The sequence below is a fragment of the Lynx rufus genome, unplaced genomic scaffold, assembly GCF_022079265.1.
Source record: "Lynx rufus isolate CCGP_SWC_20201006 ecotype Redwood Valley unplaced genomic scaffold, mLynRuf1.p SCAF_18, whole genome shotgun sequence".
Taxonomy (NCBI): domain Eukaryota; kingdom Metazoa; phylum Chordata; class Mammalia; order Carnivora; family Felidae; genus Lynx; species Lynx rufus.
This window is the reverse complement of record NW_025814832.1, coordinates 29,895,480-29,912,762: the sequence shown is the minus strand read 5'-3', so window position 1 is coordinate 29,912,762 and position 17,283 is coordinate 29,895,480. Positions and strand designations below refer to the sequence as shown.

Here is a 17,283-nt window from a genome sequence, read left to right as displayed (position 1 = left end):
GGGCAGCACTGTGATGAGCGCTGTCGGCTGGTCCTTCCGTTCACACATCTTGGAGCCCTTTGTCCTTTGGAGCTGGGCAGCTCCCAGCCCTCCATGTGTCTCTGTCATCTAGGGTGGAGGGGATAGGGTGGGGGAAGGGCTCCTGCCTGTTTGCTCCCCAGTTCTGTAGCGGCCGACCAGCGCGTCACCTTTGAAGTATACATGAGAGAAATATATTTACAAATGCTTTATTCTCTTCTTTAATAAAAAATGCACCAGTATTCTAAAAGCAGAAATGGCCCTGGGGCCATGGTCCTGTCTCTGTGCATCTCACACCCCCACCTCTCATCACACAGCTCTGGGGATCGGGGAGCTGAGAGTCCTGAGCTCCGCTCCCCGGGGATTTGCAGCCAAACAGCTGAAAGCCTGGGGGTGTTTTCTGGGGACCAGGCAGATAGCAGGTGGTGGTGAAGGAAGCAGGTTCCTGGAAGAACGAGGCAGAATTGCCCACTCACTCCTGCCAGGAGGCACACTCTATCTGCCCTGCCCCCAGGGGGTGGGGGGTGTTGGATGGGGAGAGGAAGGTGGTCTTAGCATCCGGAATAGAGCTAGTAAGACTAGATTTCCCACCCCAGTGCTGCAGAGGAACAAAAAGTAAAAGCCACCCGATCTCTGAAAGTAAAAAGAAGTTCCTTATCATCCCTTAGCAGCAGCTAACTTTGTTGCCTGCTGACTTTGTGCTAGGCAGTGTTGAGTGCTTTCGTGTGCTTAGCACCTTCAGCAGCCTTAGGAGGCAGCTCTAAAATCTCTGTTTTACTCATGGAGATTCTGAGGCTTAGAGGTTAAGTTAGTAATTCGAAGTCACGTAGAAATATTTAAACCCGGGGCACCAGGGTGGCTCAGTCGGTTAAGTATCTGACTCTCGGTTTCTGCTCAGGTCATGATCTCACGATTTCGTGAGTTGGAGCCCCACCTGAGGCTCTTTGCTGACAATGAGGAGCCTGCTTGGGATTCTCTGTCTCCCTCTCTCTCTCTCTCTGCCTTTCCCCTGCTTGCGCTGTCTCTCTCTCAAAATAAATAAATAAACTTAAAAAATATATATCCAAACCTACAACTCACCAATTCCACTACGCAATATTTCACATTCTCTAGCTCTTTGTCATGTTCAGTTTTAAAAGCCAGTCTGACTCAGGGCAGTCCAGAAAAGAAGAAAGGAAGGTCCTGTGGGTTCCCCCAAGGTAGTGATCCCCCAACTCACAGGCCATAGAGAAGGCCCGGTGCCTGCAAGCTCCCGAGCTGCCGGGAATGGCCTGGTGGTGCTTTATCTTTTCCCTTCTTTCCTCTTGCCCCTGTGAATGTTCCCTTCTTGAAGCACCATTTCAGCCTGCGGAGGACAAAGGAGGGAAAGGAGAAGGCAGGCCTCAGCCTTCAGTGCACACCTTTTTAAGGGAACAGGTGGCACCTCTCAGGCCCATTTCTTCCAGAAGGGCCTCTATTCTGGATGGTTCGGGACAGCAGCAGGTGAGAGGAGCTTGCCAGCTGCTCTTCTCTCCACCCCAGGGTAGCTTGTCTCTCTCTCCTCTACCCCCCTCCTCTCCCAGAATCCAGGCCACCAGATGGCCTGAGCAGGCTGTGTTTATTTGGGGCCATGGAAACCTACAGCTCCTTTTTTCTATCACTCTGTGTCAGGAACAGGCCTGGAGCCCAGCTTCAGAGCTATCGCCTTGGAACGGTGCTGACTTTATTATTCATAATCCCTGAGCTGTCGACCTGAGTGAGTTCCTGGCTTTCCTCCCTTGAGCAGTTTATTCCAGTCACCATGGAGATGCCTCTGTTCCCTCTGAGGTCTTGGGACTAAGGGAGGGACCCAAGAGATCCCCCTTCCAGCCTACAGCCCAAAAGGTTTATGTCAATTGTCATTCCCTTTCTAGTTTGCTTTCACGAAGCCAGTGCTCAGGAAGGAGTTTATTCCCTCCTAAAGAATATGCCTGTAGCAATGAGGCTGGAGTGGTAAAGCCTGTATTCGATGACAATCTCCTGTTTCAAACCTCCAGCATCCCCTAGGGCATATTTTTCAAGGTAATAGTGCTTTTACTAAAAATAGAACCCTTATTCCAAAACAACCACTAGGATTACTAACAATCACTAATCATCTATTGAGCTGTTTTTATTAATCACATTGCCTCTCGATAAAGTAATTTAGGCAACACTTAGCTGTTTCCAAACAGTGCGTCCTCTACTTTGGACCTTTCTCAGAGGTGGAATTTGTTTTGAAGTTCATGTCTTAATCATGTGGGAAACAGAGTAAATGGAAAATTAAATTTCTTTACAACTTACAGCCCACTGACAAGTCCTTGAGACAGCAGAGTGACATTCCTCCAAGAATGGCCAGTTGTCTTAATGTTAATACTTTGCTAGAGGAAAAACAAGTGGTTAACTGATAGAGACCACAGTCATGCAGGACAGGAGTCTCTATCGGTTGTAATCATCTTGATGATTTACAAGGAAAAAAGCAATTTTATCAATAGCCAAACTTCCAGAAACCTACAGATTGAATTTCCTGAGACCCTGACATCATCCTTGCCTTCTTAGGATAGAAAATCTTATATAATCAGTCACTCCTCCCAACTCTAGTGCAGCTCTTTCTGCCCACAGGTCCTGTCCTTGTGCTTTCATAAAACCACCCTTTTTTCCACCAAAGACATCTCAAGAATTCTTTCTTGGTCGTCAGCTCCGAACCCCAACACTTCAAACTGCATCATTAAGAACCCTGAAAAAGGGCGCTGCTTAGCCTGTCCTTGGCTGCCTGAATCTCCAACCCACCTCCCCAGCTTTCCTTTATCTCCTGGCTGGGAGAAACTGTCGTCGTGCCCCACAAAACTACTGTTCCTTCTGTGAGGGGATGTGGGTCCACTTTTAAAAACATTCCTTTCTTGGGGCGTCTGGGTGGCTCAGTCCATGAAGCATCTGACTTTGGCTCAGGTGGTGATCTCGCCCTTCATGGGTTTGAGCCCTGTCTGGCTCCGTGCTGACAGCTCAGCACAGAGACCCTGCTTGGGATTCCTTGTCTCCCTCTCTCCCTGCCCCTCCTCTGCTCACACTCTGTCTCCCTCTCTCTCAAAAATAAACGTCTAAAAAAAAAAAAAGGCTGGTTTTTAGGAAAAATAAATAAGTGGCTGGTTTTAAGTGGAAAAAAAACAAAAACAACAACAAAAAACATTTCTTTCTCCACCTGCCTGCTTCTCTTCCCACCTGTTATTTGTCTTGCAAAGACTTCACACACCTGCTCCACAGGGATATGCTTAAACTGACTTGTGAATGAGCCTGAAGTTACTAAAACTCAGCTCTCGCAGAACTCAACTTTCAAAAGCACACTCCCAAAGAATTCATCTTATATATATTTATTGCGGAGGGGGGGGGGGTCTATGATGTACCAGGTTCTGGGTGCTGGGGACCCAGCAGTGAGCCAGAGCCCCCCTGGAACTTATTACAGTCTGGCTGGAGACAGAAGCAATAAACTACAAGTAAGATTGAGTGATGTTTAAGAAAAAAAGAAAAAGATAAAATAGAACAGAGTCAGAGTAAAGGGGAAGGAGACGAGCTAGGTCAGGCAGGGCAGGCCTCAGTGATGGTGTGAAATTTCGAGGGGAGAGCGATCCGGGAGGGCACAGCCCCTGTAAAGGAAAGAAAAGGTGTTTCTGGGGAACACGGAATCCGGGGTTCTTTTCACCAGGAGGCTCCCTTTAGAGCCTTCTAGCCAACGTCTTCTCCGCCGCTGCAGGACTTCAGCGTTCCAACCAGGTCCCCCTGGAGGCGGCCAAAGGGAAACGTCTAAAAGGTACCCGAGAGAGTGACTCCGGGAGCTCAGCTCGCCGCCTCCCAGCGACCCTGGCGGGCGCTAAAAACCACTCGGAACCAAAGTCCCGAGGGAAGCGCGAGCTGGCGGACCGCGGAAGCAGGCACCCACCGGAAGCAGCCCCGACACCCGAACATGGCGGCGGCCCGGTGTCTATGCTGGGGCCTGAGACGAGCCGGGACCTGGCTGCTCCCGCCGCCTGTGTGCTGCCCCCAGCGGGTTCTGCACAAGCAGGCCGACGGCACAGAGTTCCAGAGTATCTACAGCCTGGACAAGCTCTACCCCGAATCCCGGGGCTCGGACACCGCCTGGAGGGTCCCGGTGAGCGGGGAAGGCCGTACGGAAGGGGCGTTTCCCCGCCTCTGCGGTGACGTTAGGAAGCCCGGGCTCCATTGGCCAGGCTGGAGCAAATTGGAGTGGCTGCTGCTCGTTGGATGTGGCGGGGGCCGCGGGAGGGAGCTGGTTGCCGGAGCGAGTGGGGCTGGGGCGGCAGATTGGGTCCTGGCGCCGGGAGGGCTTGGGGTGTGCGGGCGTCTCGAGAGCACGTTGAGCGTGTTTCTTGCAGGACCACCGGCGTTTCCGAGTTCGATCCCCGGCCTCCAGGCCCAAATGTGGGAATTTTCCCTTTGGAGTGGACAATAAAACCCAGAAGCTGCCAAATTTTTTGAACCTTTTGGGAAGTTATGTACGTAGCTCCTAAGAACCCCAGCGCGCCTGAAGAAAACAGGAAACAGGGCTTCGTTTCTTCAGGATGCATTTGTTGCCAGCCTGCTATGTTCAGGCTCTTTATCAGGCACCAGGGCAGGAGAGATAGGACCCAGTCAGTTCTACTGAATTTCTACGTACAGGATTGAAAAGAAAACATTCATTTATTCGCTCACTCATTCAACAAACTTCAATTGAAAGCATGGTGTGTGCACCATGGAGGCATGGAGATAGGTGGGGGGGGGGGAGATCATCTGAATGCTTGTTGGAGCTTATCTTCCAGTGGAGGGGAGCAAGCGATAAATAAAATCAGAACTACAGAGTGTGTGCGATGGTTATAAGTACTTTTGGAGAAAATAAAGCCTGGAAGGAAGGAGTGCTAAGGTAGCGGTCGGGTTGCAGTTTTAAGTAGGATGATCTAAGAAGACCTCTGGGAAGATGACTTTTGCGTAAGGACTCGGATGAAGCAAGGCAGTGAGACTCGTTCAAGGGACGGCAAGCAGGCCAGTGGCTGAGCAGGGAAGTCAAAGCAGATGAATCTAAAGAGGAGAGGGATGGGGTGGAGGGTGGCCCGTTTACAGGGTTAACAGGTCTTTAGCTTTATTCTGAGTGTGATGGGACCTGTTGGAGGGGTTGAGGCAGAGGAACGGAATGATCCAACTTAGTTTTACCAGGATCATTCTCAGGGCGCCTGCCTTGGTCAGTCAGTGGAACGTGTGATTTGGAGTTGTGAGTTCAAGCCCCACATTGGCTGTCGAGATTACCTAAAGATAAAATCTTAAAATGCCAGCAGCAACGACGAAGATCACTCTTATAGGGACTTACAGAGAGTAGACCGTAGAATGGCAAGAACAGGAAGGCCACTTAAAAGACTGCAGTAACACAGGCAAGAGAGGAAGCAAAAGACTCTTAGGAATGGGTCAGGTTCAGGTTATAATTACGTTCTGAAGAGAAAACCTATAAGATTTGCTAGTGTGTGTGTTTTTTTTTAGAATGTAATTTTTTTTTAAGTTTATTTATTTTGAGAGAGAAAGCATGAGTGGGGGAGAGACGGGGTGGAGGGGAGGTTGGAGAGAGAATCCCAAGCAGGCTCCGCACTGTCAGCGCAGAGCCTGATGGGGTACTCGAACTCTCGAAACATGAGATCATGACCTGAGCCAGAGTTGGCCACTTAACCAGCTGAGCCACCCAGGAGCCCCTTGCTAATGTATTTTCTATAAGAAGTGAGAATAAGAGAGGAATTGAAGTCCGGGGTGGAAGAATTGAGTTGCCATTAATCGAGATGAGAAAGTCATTTGTTCTTTCGTTCAACAAAAAGCATACTGTATACCTAACGTGTCAGACACTGTTTCAAACATTGCAGACACAGATAAAACTGATAGGGTCCCCGCTTCATGAAGGTTATGTTCTAGTAGAAGGAGCACACAGTAAAGAAATGGGGAAAACATAGGTGATGAAAAGACCAGGGTGCTGTCAGAGTGCTGGGGAACTATTTCAGATCGTTAGTAAGGGGAGTCCTCTGTGAGGAGGTTTGAGGTTTGAGGCAGCCATGAGGAGACCTCAAATAGAAATTGCCTCTATGGGTCTGGAATTGAAGAAGGTTTTGAGTTTGAGCCAGACAGTTGGGAGTCATGAACAGCCATAATATTTTCATCATCGTAGATGCATGAAATGTTCTAGGGAAGGAGTAAGAGAAGAGAAAGGATTCCAGGGGCATGTCAGTGTTGCAAAGAGCAGGGGCGCCTGGATGGCTCAGTCGGCTAAGTGTCCCACTCTTGATTTCGGCTCTGATCATGATCTCACAGTTCATGGGTTCGAGCCCCACATCGGGCTTGGTACTGACCGCACAGTGTGTGCTTGGGATTCTCTCCCTCCTTCTCCTTCTACCCCTCCCCTCCCCTCCCCTGCTCGTGCTCTCTTTCTCTCAAAATAAATAAATAAACATGAAAAAAATTGCAAAGAGCAAATGAAGAAGAGTGGGAAAGTCATTAGGGAGATAAGAAGGAAGCTGGAGGAAGAGGGAGAGCAGCCCTCAAGGAGGGCGGAGCCTGGCCTCCTCAGTGCTGCAGGGAGTGCAGGGGGATGAGGATTTCACTCCCCGATAATTCTAAGATGAAAAGGGATGAAGGCCGCCAGTGGTGGGGACAGATGAGGACACCATGAGTGTTGGTAGCCAGAAGAGCCTCAGAGTGGGTAGTGTCTGCACTGGGCCTGTGGGCCTGGGGCTCAGGTTCAAAGACATCACTACCGAGAACAACACGGGAGAGAGACGGAGGTGAGAAATCCTGGAACGAGTAGTCTCTGACATAGACCCTCAAGGCAGCTGGCTCCCCATGTGAGCCTCCTGTGGCCTAGGGAGAAACAAGGTGGCCCACCAGGTGTGTTGCTCTAGGTTAGTAGAGGGGATTCCTTTTGGAGTCTCCCTGAGGCATGTGTACTGTGGAGCCTGCCCTCCCTCCAAGGAACCAGGCCTCCCGTGATGCCCTCTGGAGTCCGAGGAGCCTTTTTCTGTCATCCTGATATGATTTCGCTGGGGACCTGAAAATGGCTGTATTACATTTGCATTGTGGCTTTATATCTTTTCTTTGATTGCCCTGGACCAGTTCAGGAGTCACAGAGCTGGTGATATTTATTTAACACTGTGTACATTACATTACAGGATGATGCAAAGCAAGCCAATAATGACATTCCTCTAGGTAAGTAATTTTGCTTTATACAAAATCAGTCAGGGGGCGCCTGGGTGGCTCAGTTGGTTAAGCGTCCGACTTCTGCTCAGGTCATGATCTCTCTGTTCGTGAGTTTGAGCCCTGCTTTGGGCTGTGTGCTGACAGCTCGGAGCCTGCAGCCTGCTTCAGATTCTGTGTTTCCCTTTCTCTCTGCCCTTCCCCCATTCATGCTCTTTCTTTCTCTCTCTCTCTCTCTCTCTCTCTCTCAAGAATAAATAAACATTAAAAAAAAAATCAGTCATTTCCTCCCACCCTCACACAATCCTTCCAGATCTCTCCAGCCTAACAAAAGTAAAGAAACTGTCTCTGGGTGTGCAAAAGCAGAGCCCTTTAAGCACTTTAGAATACCACAGATATGATGGCACAGCCACTGTGGAGTGCTGGGCAGTGTGCGAGACGAATCAGAGCTCTTGATGTCCTCGTGACAAGGAACAGTCTTTCCAGTAGATGAGCTGATGGTTCTCGGAAAAAGTTAAGCTGCAGAAGAATACATACAGTAAGCTACCATTTGTGTCTTACGTTTGTATGTCTGAAACATACATTTCTATGCATATACATAGACCTGAAATGATGTACAAGAAATTGGATTCGAGGACTGGCTGGGGGAGTGGAGAAGAAAGGATTTGGTGGCTGGGGAACCCAAGTGGGGACTTCTCCCTGTGAACTGTTTGCATAACTTTAGACTTGTGTACCACCAAACACAAGGTGAGGCCCGACGGACATAGCCTGTGAAGCTGCAAGCCCCTTTTAGGGTCCAGCAGTTTGTGGACCGTGCGAGGAGGAGTCGCCACGGGTGCCAGCTCCCCAAGGCCCTTGTTCAAGGTGACACGGAGACAAAGAGCCTGATCAACTGCAGCACAAGGGAGTGGCCTCCCCATGGCTTAGGAGCCGGTGCCCCGCCGCAGGTGGCATTTTGGTCGCCGGCAGCTGTGCCTTGAGGCGCGCATGTGGCCGGAGGTGGCAAAAGCCTATCTCATCAGAACCGGGGGCAAAGAGACGGTCTCATGACAGCCTCCAGGGAGACAGGGAGGCGAGTGGGAGCCCTCCATGTCTCAGCTCCTCCCCTGCCTCGGGTGCTCTTGAGTTTGGGGGCCTCACAGTCCTTCCTAGAAGACAGACTCGGCCTCAGTGTAAACGCTGCCTCGGCGGCCTATGCAGATACAGGCAAGGTTGCCCACACCGTGGTAGAACCGTCCCCCGACAGTACCGCGCAGTCCTTACCTCTGCAGAAAAGTGAACTGATTTGACTTTTCAAAAGGAGGAAGTTCTCTTGGAAGCAGTCCCGAGACGGGCCACCACTGCCCACCAAGGCCCGCTGTCCACCACCACGGTTCCAGGTCTTTGCCACCCGGGCTTCTTACGGCTCACCATCCAGCCTTCCGAAATTTTCCCCCTACCACGCTTCCCTACTTTCCTCAGACACCATGAGTCTGCTTTTCACGAACCATAAAAATAGAAGGAAGAAAGCCCATTTTACATTTTATAGCAAATCTGAGGCTCAGAGAAGCAGAGGGACTTTGCCAAGATCACAGTTGGCCAGTGGCTGCGCCCGTGTTAGAAGCAAGACTCCCAGCTCCAATTCTAGAATGCTTTCATCCAAGGACACCTGGGTGGCTCAGTCAGTTAAGCATTCAACTTCAGCTCAGGTCACGATCTCATGGCTAGTGGGTTTGAGCCCCGCATCGGGCTCTGTGCTGACTGTGCAGAGCCTGCTTGGGATTCTCTCCCTCTCTCTCTGCCCCTCCCCAACTTGTGCTTTCTCTCTCTCTCTCTCTCTCAAAATAAATAAATAAATAAACTTAGAATCGTTTCATCCAGCGGGGATGTTTTTAAACACTGACTAACCGGGCCCTGGGCACCAGGAATACACAATGTCTGCCCCCTTGGAGCTTACGGTCTATTGGGATTCCACATCTACCACGTTTCAAAATACAACATTAAACTAAGTTTGTCCCTCAGTTTGAGCTTTTGACAGAGTCTTTGCTTTAAAACAAATAAACAGCAAGAAGGTAGGGCAGCCGGATCTGGGGAAATGTACTGAACCAGAAGCAGACAACCCAGGTCATAACTTTACCTCCTTTGCTGTGTGTGTGACCTTGGAAAGGCACTTGATTTTAGCTTTGAGATCTGTAAATAATCTCTGCCTTTACTGCTTTGAACGTTATGTTTGTTATGTAAAAGTCATTGAAAGATGTGTGGGGCACCTGGGTGGCTTAGTCCGTTAAGCATCTGACTTTGGCTCAGGTCATAATCTCACAGTTTATGGGTTCGAGCCCCACATCAGGCTCTGTGCTGACAGCTCGGAGCCTGCTTCGGATTCTGTGTGTCCCTCTCTTTCTGCCCCTCCCTTGCTCACGCTCTGTCTCTGTCTCTGTCAAAAATAAAATAAACATTAAAAAAAATGTTTTTTAAGAAAGATGTGTAATAGGGATAGTCATACTGTATTGATAATAAATGAACAGTTTGAGCATTTTGCCAGGGGATAATCTTTTTTCGGTGTGTGTTCTGTTTTATAGATCGTTTGACGATATCTTATTGTCGGAGTAGCGGTCCTGGGGGCCAGAATGTTAACAAAGGTACAAGGCACCTTGTTTTTCACTTTGAAACTTGGCCGGGAGATGCACTTGAGTTCTATGCTTACATTCATGTGGAATAAAGGGATTGTTTTAGCAGAAGCTTAAATACCACTAGTTTATAATAATCCTCTTTATTCTTTGAATGTGGTCTGATTCTTAGACTCTCAGCTGTGGGTTGCTAAGACTAGGGTTGGCTTGTGAACCGAAACAAAGGGAAATCACAGTGTGAGCTGGCAGCCAGCTCCGAGAACAGGTTTCTTTCGTTCTCATGGAACCCGTTCCCCCTCCCCCTTCTTTTCAGATCCCACTAAATTGTAAGAGAAGCACTGAGCATTTAGTTCCCAGAAGTTAATTGTTGTCCAGAAGTGCCTCACTATCTTTGCAGGCTCATTCCATCACCAACCTTGTATTCCCAAGTTGACACAGGACCTGTGTCACGGGTCACACCTGGCTGGGTGTCTCGCCTCCCCGTTTCAGGATTGTCACCAGCCACTGGGCGCTGAGCCTACTTGAGAGTCTCTGTGACCCGTGCGCTCTGGTCCCTTTATTTACAGTGAATTCCAAGGCTGAAGTCAGGTTCCATTTGGCAACCGCCGAGTGGATTCCCGAGCCTGCGCGGCAGAAGATGGCCATTACGGTAACCACCGGTTCCTTTCTTTTTCCGTCATCCCTCAGTCGTTTTTAAACCTTTTACTCTGTAGAACTCTGGTGTTGCCTTTGTTCTCTGCAGCATAAAAATAAGATCAACAAGTCAGGAGAGTTGATACTCACCTCTGAATGCAGTCGCTATCAGTTCCGAAATCTGGCAGATTGTCTTCAGAAAATTCGAGACATGATTGCTGAGGCCAGCCAGCCAGCTAAGGAGTCATCCAAAGAAGATGCTGTACTACACAGGATAAGGTACCAGAAAGTGCCCCCGAGCTTCTCTCAGCTGAGTCGTGGGGACAAGGGGCTGCACGGAGAAGACAGGAAGCAGGGGGAGTCCGCGACTTCCCAGCAGAAGGTGGGAAGGCCCCGGGACCGAGAGAAGCCGCTGACCCGAGCGGGGCTGGTCCCTGCTGATCCGGCTGCTTCCTTCTCACCGAGCTGCCAGCTCCTCTCCGCTTTGAAAAGCACTGATTGGGCATCTGGGCCTAACTGCGGTCTTTTTGTTTTCAGGATAGAAAACATGAATCGGGAAAGGCTGAGAAAAAAGAGGATACATTCTGTCATAAAGACAGGCAGGAGGGTAGATATGGACTGAAATCCTCCTCCAGAGCTGACACAGACCCTCTTCAGGACATCCAGGCAGCCGCGAGCTCTAACACCATCAGGAGACCCCTTGTTGTTTGTGGCTGTTAATGCTTGGCTTTAACGTGGGCGCCACCATGAGAATGTTCATTTGGAAGGAGGGTGGCAGGCACTGGTTGCAAAGGTCTTTATGGGCAATCACATGTTGTCAAACCTTAATTATCCACTTAATGCATTAGCTGTAGTAAAGTGCAGTAAACACAGTGGGCTTCGCCTCTCATTCAGAACGCTTCAGAACAGAATTCGGACCTTTTCTGTATGTTGAAATCTGCCTCACGATTGTTGACTAGCACCGGTCAGCCAGGGGGAAACAGGAACGAGCTGCGGTATCTGCGCTCAGGGAACACACCTCGGGTTAGGAGGGCTGAGACGGGAGGGGGCACCTGAGCTGGGCCTTGAAAAGGGACTAGAATTTTAGTAGAGGTGCGGGAGGGACATGCCAGTTGGCAGGAACCGTATGAATAAGACAAACCAAAGAAAAGGCTGGGGTGGAGAAGCCGAGGGAGCCATCTGAATGGTGGATTCGTGCCATGGGTTGCGGGAGGTAAGTCTGGAAAGGAGACAGAAGCTCAATGTGGAGACTCGAATTCAAGTTCGAGAGTTTAGATTTTTTTTTAACATTAGGTTCTGCTGGGTTTTATTTATTTATTTATTTATTTATTTATTTATTTATTTAATTTTGGAAAGAGAGCATGAGTGGGGGAAGGGGCAGAGAGAGGGGGGGACAGAGGATCCAAAACTGGCTCTGTGCTGACAGCAGACAGCCGGATTCGGGGCTGAAACTCATGAACCATGAGATCGTGACCTGAGCCAAAGTCAGACACTTAGCCAACTGTGCCACCCAGGCACCCCTCTAGAATTTAGATTTTAAGAAATGTAGGTGACCAAGAAATGCTGAGGTTGTTCAGCAGGAAGGAACGCCATGTGTTAGGTTGCTGTCACATGCTGTGGGATTTTAGAGGCAGGAAAAGAGTAAGTCAGACCTGAAAATAGGTTTTTGCCATCCTATGGGTATGGGAAGAACCCAGGCCGGCATGACTAAAGCAGATTACTGTGGTGTGTATGAATTTCTTGAAATGTTCTCTGTAATTTTGATCTAGTTCACCTGTTCAGCAAATACTGCCCTGTGATGCTCGAAATGCAAGATAATTAGCTGTAGTGGTATATACAACTTTATGTGAGCAGGGACCTCATCATTCACAGAAGTGTAAAAAAGGGACAACAGGGGCACCTGGGTGGCTCAGTCGGTTGAGTGTCCGACTTCGGCTCAGGTCATGATCTCACGGTTTGTGGGTTCGAGCCCCACGTTGGGCTCTGTGCTGACGCTCAGAGCCTGGAGCCTGCTTCGAATTCTGTGTCTCCCTCTCTGTCTCTGCCCCTCCCCTGCTCATGCTCTGTCTCTGTCTCAAAAATAAACATTTAAAAAGAATGTTTAAAAAAAAGGGACAACAAGTTATTGATAAATGACTCTTCCAAGAGTCCCCTCAAGAGACTCAGAGCCTAGTTGGGGGTGAAGCTCATATATGCAAGGCAGTGCAACATTCATTGGTCTGTTTGCTAATTCAACAAATACTGAGTGAAAGGCCCTGGGTGAGGTCCCAGGAAACTAGCAATGAACAAAAACAGTCCTTCCTCCAGAGAACTTAAATTCGATCAGGTGATAATAAAAGTGGAGAAGAAAACTGGATTTCTGTTACGGTAACACAACCTAAAACGTGAATAACTTAAGATCTAAGCAGGTTCTGGGGAAAAAAGGGCTTCTGTCGTGAAAAGCACACGTAGGGCAGCTACAACATCAAGAGATTTTGGAAGCATAATTTTTTGCTACCTGGGCAGCTGGTGATCATTGTTTCCTGCACACCCCCCACCCAAACAACCAGATAAATAAGTAGTTTCTGGGAACCAGAGAAGTAACTAGTTCTAGCTTGAGGGTCAGAGAAGATATACTTCAGGCGCTTGAGATAGGAGGGGAGGGGCTGGCTGGCCATTCGAGCAAGACAGGAAGACCTTGTCACCTAAAGGCTCCAGTGGTGTCCAAGCCCTGCCTATGGCTGGGACAGTGAACTACAGTATCCAGGGAGTGGGCTCTGAAGCCAGTGCGCACGGGGTCAGCTCCTGCCTTCCACCACCCCCAGCTGTGGGGCCTTGGGCAAACCACTTAGCCTCTCTGAACCTCAGTTTCCGCATCTATAAACTAGGGGTGATGTTACCCGTGCCTACCTCATAGGATTGTTGTGTAGCTTAAATGAATCAAGCGGTTAATGGCACTGAGCATGTACTTGGGGGATGCTAACCATGATTGACGGTTCAGTTTGGCTGAAACCCAGGCAATGAGGAGCTGTGGGAGCCATGTTGGCCACATGCAGTGGGAGCCGGGTCTAGAAAGGCCTTCAGTGTGACAAACTAGGACACTTAGCCTCCTCCTCTGCAGAGGCTGTCAGAGGAAGATTAACCTGACTGCGAACGGGCGAGGAGAGTGCGGGGAAATGCGTGCAGGCTGGTGGACTGACCCATGGAGGAGTCAGGGACCCATCCTGGAACTGGGGCAGTGGCAACAGGGATGGAGAGAAAGTAGCAGACGCGAAAGGATTATGGAGACCGAAATCGGGCCGGGTGGGGTGGGAGCAGGTGAGTGACGTGTGGGATGTGCCTCGAGGCGGGGAAGGCACAAGGGAGCGGCCTTGGGAGGATGGTGGAGTGAGGTTGGTTCTGCCCGTGAGGAGCTGCCTCCGGGAGTGACGAGTGATGGAGTGACGCCGGGAGAGGGGATGCAGCCAGCCGGGGGCTGGGGGTGAGGTTGCAGCTAGAGTGTGCAGGGCAGAGGACACAAGAAGAGTCTCGGGAATGGGTAGGAGCAGTTGAGGGTGAGCAGAGCAGAATATGGGGACATGCTGGGTTAGATGGTGGCAGCGGGGAAACCGGAAGAGGCATCCCTGTGGGCTGACCCTGGAGCAAAGCGCTGGACCCATGAGGCCCTCAGAAGACATTAAGGGTACGTGAAAAGACCTGGAAAAGTGTTTGGGACACACAGGAGGGGATAAAGAGGTAGAGACACAGCAGGCTGGGTAGGGGACGGGGAATAGAGCACAGAAGTAGGACCCATCCTTTAAAAATGCTGAGGGGGTGCCTGGCTGGCTCAGTCGGTTAAGCGTCCGACTCTCAATTTCGGCTCAGGTCATGATCTCTCAGTGGGTTCAAGCCCTGAGTTGGAATTCTCTCACTCCCTCTCTCTCTGCCCCTCCCCTGCGCTCTCTGTCTCACTCAAAATAAATAAATAAACTTAAATGCTGAGGATTGGGACGCCTGGCTGGCTCAGTGAGTAGAGCATGAGACTCTTGGTCTCAGGTTCGTGCATTCAAGCCCCATGTAAGACGTGGAATAAATAAAGATATTTTTTTTGAAAAGGCTGAGGACAAACGGGTGAACAAGAATGAAGCATTCTGCATTCATCCAGCTAGGGGGACCCTTAAGATCTGTACACTTGGCTGCATGTGCACCTCAAGGAACAAATTGGTTCATCTTAAAGGAGAGCACCTCTGGCGGGCCTGGGTGGCTCAGTCCAACGGGTGTTCAACCCTTTGTTGTTGTTGTTGTTTCATTATTTATTTTGAGAGAGACAGAGAAAGTGCGAGCAGGGAAGGGGCACAGAGAGAGAGAGAATCCCAAGTAGACTCTGCACAGTGCCCAGAGTCTGACACAGGGCTCGAACTCACAAAACTGTTAGATCATGACCTGAGCCAAAGTTGGAAGCTTAACAGACTGAGCCACCCAGGCGCCCCCCACCTTTTTTCTTGAGGGGGCAGGTGTGCAACTCTCAATTTCATCTCAGGTCATGATCTCTGGGTTAGTGGGTTCAGGCCCCAAGTTGGAATTCTCTCTCTCCCTCTCTCTCTGTCCCTTCCCTGTTCGCTCGCTTTCTCTCTCTCTCTCTCTCTCTCAAAATAAATAAATAAACTTAAAGATTGAGGCCTAGGATCCCTGGCTGGCTCAGTGGGTAGAGCATGTGACTCTTGGTCTCAGGTTCATGAGTTCAAGCCCCATGTAGAGCATGGAGGAAAGGTATTTTTTAAGAGGCTGAGGACAAAAGAATGAACAAGAATGGGGGTCCCTGGGTGGCTCAGTGAGTTAAGCTTCAGACTTCCCGTCAGGTCAAGATCTCATGGTTGGTGGGATCCAGGCCCCAGACCTAACTGCTCAGGATTCACTCTCTCCTGCTCTATGCCCCTTCCCTGCTCATTCTCTCTGTCTCTGTCTCTCTCTCTCCCCGAAAATAAACAAATAAGCTTCAAAACAAAACAACAAGAAAACATGGTTTAAAAGGAGAGCACCCTCAAGGCAGGGGACTGGAGCCAGGTGGGTCGAACTCTTCCTTCTTGCTGATGTTAAGGGGGGAAGGAGATGAGTTTGTGCAGACTTTGCACATGTCGGAGAGAGAAAACCAAAGAAGAACGTGTCCAAATGCCCTGCGCCCTAGACGCGTGGAAATGGGAGAGGCAGGTTCTCCACTCGGCACGACGGGGAATCAAATCTTTCAGAAGCTCATGGATTTTAATAGTGGGTTCTAAACCGTGTGTAACGTTTAAAAATGAGCTCATTCTTTATTTGTATTACTTTTTGTACAAGAGTTTTAAAGAAAGAAAATTATAGGCTGAACATTCTATTTGGCTTTATATATGACTTGCTGTGTATGATATATATTTATGACCGGACAGATTTGTTCCTCCTGGTTGTGCATTGCCTGGTGATGGTGAAGATCCCGTGTTTAGGTACCGGTATTTGTGATGGACGCTGTTCTGTGCTCGTTCACTTCCCTACACTACATTTTCCTGACATTCCTGAGTTTTTCGTCCGTTCTGCAGAGGGAGACACGATGGCTGGGACGGCAGGCTCCACGCACCCGGGCGCCGCTGACTCCCAGCCGGTCGCGTCTAGGGGACGGAATGGGGGACGCCCGAGCCGCAGGCCCCAGTGGCCTAATGGATAAGGCACTGGCCTCCTAAGCCAGGGATTGTGGGTTCGAGTCCCACCTGGGGTAAGGGCACCTTTTTGGCTCTCGGCGCCTCGTGCTTTACGCACCCTGGAATCCACGCCCCCGCGGCACGGACGCATGAAAAAGCCTGGAGAAGACCACCCCGCAACTTTTGTACAGCCCACGGGAGGACGGTATGGAGGCGCATTTGGCGTGGAGGCTTAAAGGGGGTGTAGAGTGTTTCTGAGGAGGGCGAGGGGTTGACGGAGCGCGGCGACGCAGGCCGCACCGACCCCCGGATCCCAGCCCTGGAAAACTGCGTGGCAGGAGGTGAGCCCGGCTCCGGGGAGCTCAGGGCCGAGGCGCGTGGAGCCCCTGGGGACCCGGTTGTCGACGTGGAGGGAGGCCGGGGTGCGCGGAGGCGCACGCGTTCCGGGCGCCAAAAGTTCCCGCGGGGGAGAGGCTGCACAGACCACCCCAGGTGGGACTCGAACCCACAATCCCTGGCTTAGGAGGCCAGTGCCTTATCCATTAGGCCACTGGGGCGCGACAACACGCGACACCCACGTGGTCCGTGGTAACGCGCAGTCGCGCGCCCCCCCCCACCCCCCCCGCGGCGCAACCCGAGGGACCCGAGTAGTCACCACCCCCCCAGCAAAAAAGCTAGAGTCCGAGGCGAGGCGACGGGGCCGTGCTCCGCGGGGACTACCAGGCTCTGGCGGCGCGCAGTTCCACGGAGAGGACCGGGCTTCCCGGAAGGCGCGTGCCGAGCTGCCTCAGGGACCCGGGAGGGGATGAAGAGGGAGACCGAACGAACCCACAAACGAGGCCGAGAGAGGCTGCTATGGCCCGCGCCACCGAAGGACATGAGCCCTGCCCTTCGGTCCAAAAAGAGGCCGACCACGAAGGGACTCGAACCCTCAATCTTCTGATCCGAAGTCAGACGCCTTATCCGTTAGGCCACGCGGCCGCGACGCCCGGGGCGCCACAGTGCGCGGGCCAGGTGCAGCCCCTTCGGAGGTGGAGGCCCCTGGGCCTGAGCAGGAGAGGACCGCGTGCTCCCGACCCCCAAGTGTGCCACAGGTGTGCCGGGGTCGGAGTCGGGTGCAGTCCCTCCCTGCAATTAGCGACAGTGATAGACAGTGATAGTGCAGTGTAGATTACTAAATAGGTATCCGGCAC

At 50.9% G+C, this 17,283-nt stretch overlaps 1 protein-coding gene and 4 non-coding genes across 5 annotated transcripts; 3 read left to right on the top strand and 2 right to left on the bottom strand.

Moving 5' to 3' along the window:
• The first annotated feature begins 3,958 nt into the window (after positions 1-3,958).
• On the top strand, positions 3,959-11,171 carry MRPL58 (mitochondrial ribosomal protein L58). The gene is made up of 6 exons (XM_047081439.1): positions 3,959-4,156; positions 7,200-7,236; positions 9,783-9,842; positions 10,397-10,479; positions 10,573-10,742; positions 11,001-11,171. The coding sequence occupies exons 1-6, from the start codon at positions 3,971-3,973 to the stop codon at positions 11,083-11,085; spliced, it is 621 nt and encodes a 206-aa protein (XP_046937395.1). The 5' UTR covers positions 3,959-3,970; the 3' UTR covers positions 11,086-11,171.
• Positions 11,172-12,881: 1,710 nt separating this feature from the next.
• Positions 12,882-12,995, top strand: LOC124513655 (U11 spliceosomal RNA). The gene has a single exon (XR_006962483.1). It is a non-coding gene; the product is annotated as a U11 spliceosomal RNA (small nuclear RNA).
• Positions 12,996-16,094: 3,099 nt separating this feature from the next.
• Positions 16,095-16,167, top strand: TRNAR-CCU (transfer RNA arginine (anticodon CCU)). The gene has a single exon. It is a non-coding gene; the product is annotated as a tRNA-Arg (tRNA).
• Positions 16,168-16,574: 407 nt separating this feature from the next.
• TRNAR-CCU (transfer RNA arginine (anticodon CCU)) lies at positions 16,575-16,647 on the bottom strand. The gene has a single exon. It is a non-coding gene; the product is annotated as a tRNA-Arg (tRNA).
• Positions 16,648-16,998: 351 nt separating this feature from the next.
• On the bottom strand, positions 16,999-17,071 carry TRNAR-UCG (transfer RNA arginine (anticodon UCG)). The gene has a single exon. It is a non-coding gene; the product is annotated as a tRNA-Arg (tRNA).
• Between the last annotated feature and the right edge of the window lie 212 nt (positions 17,072-17,283).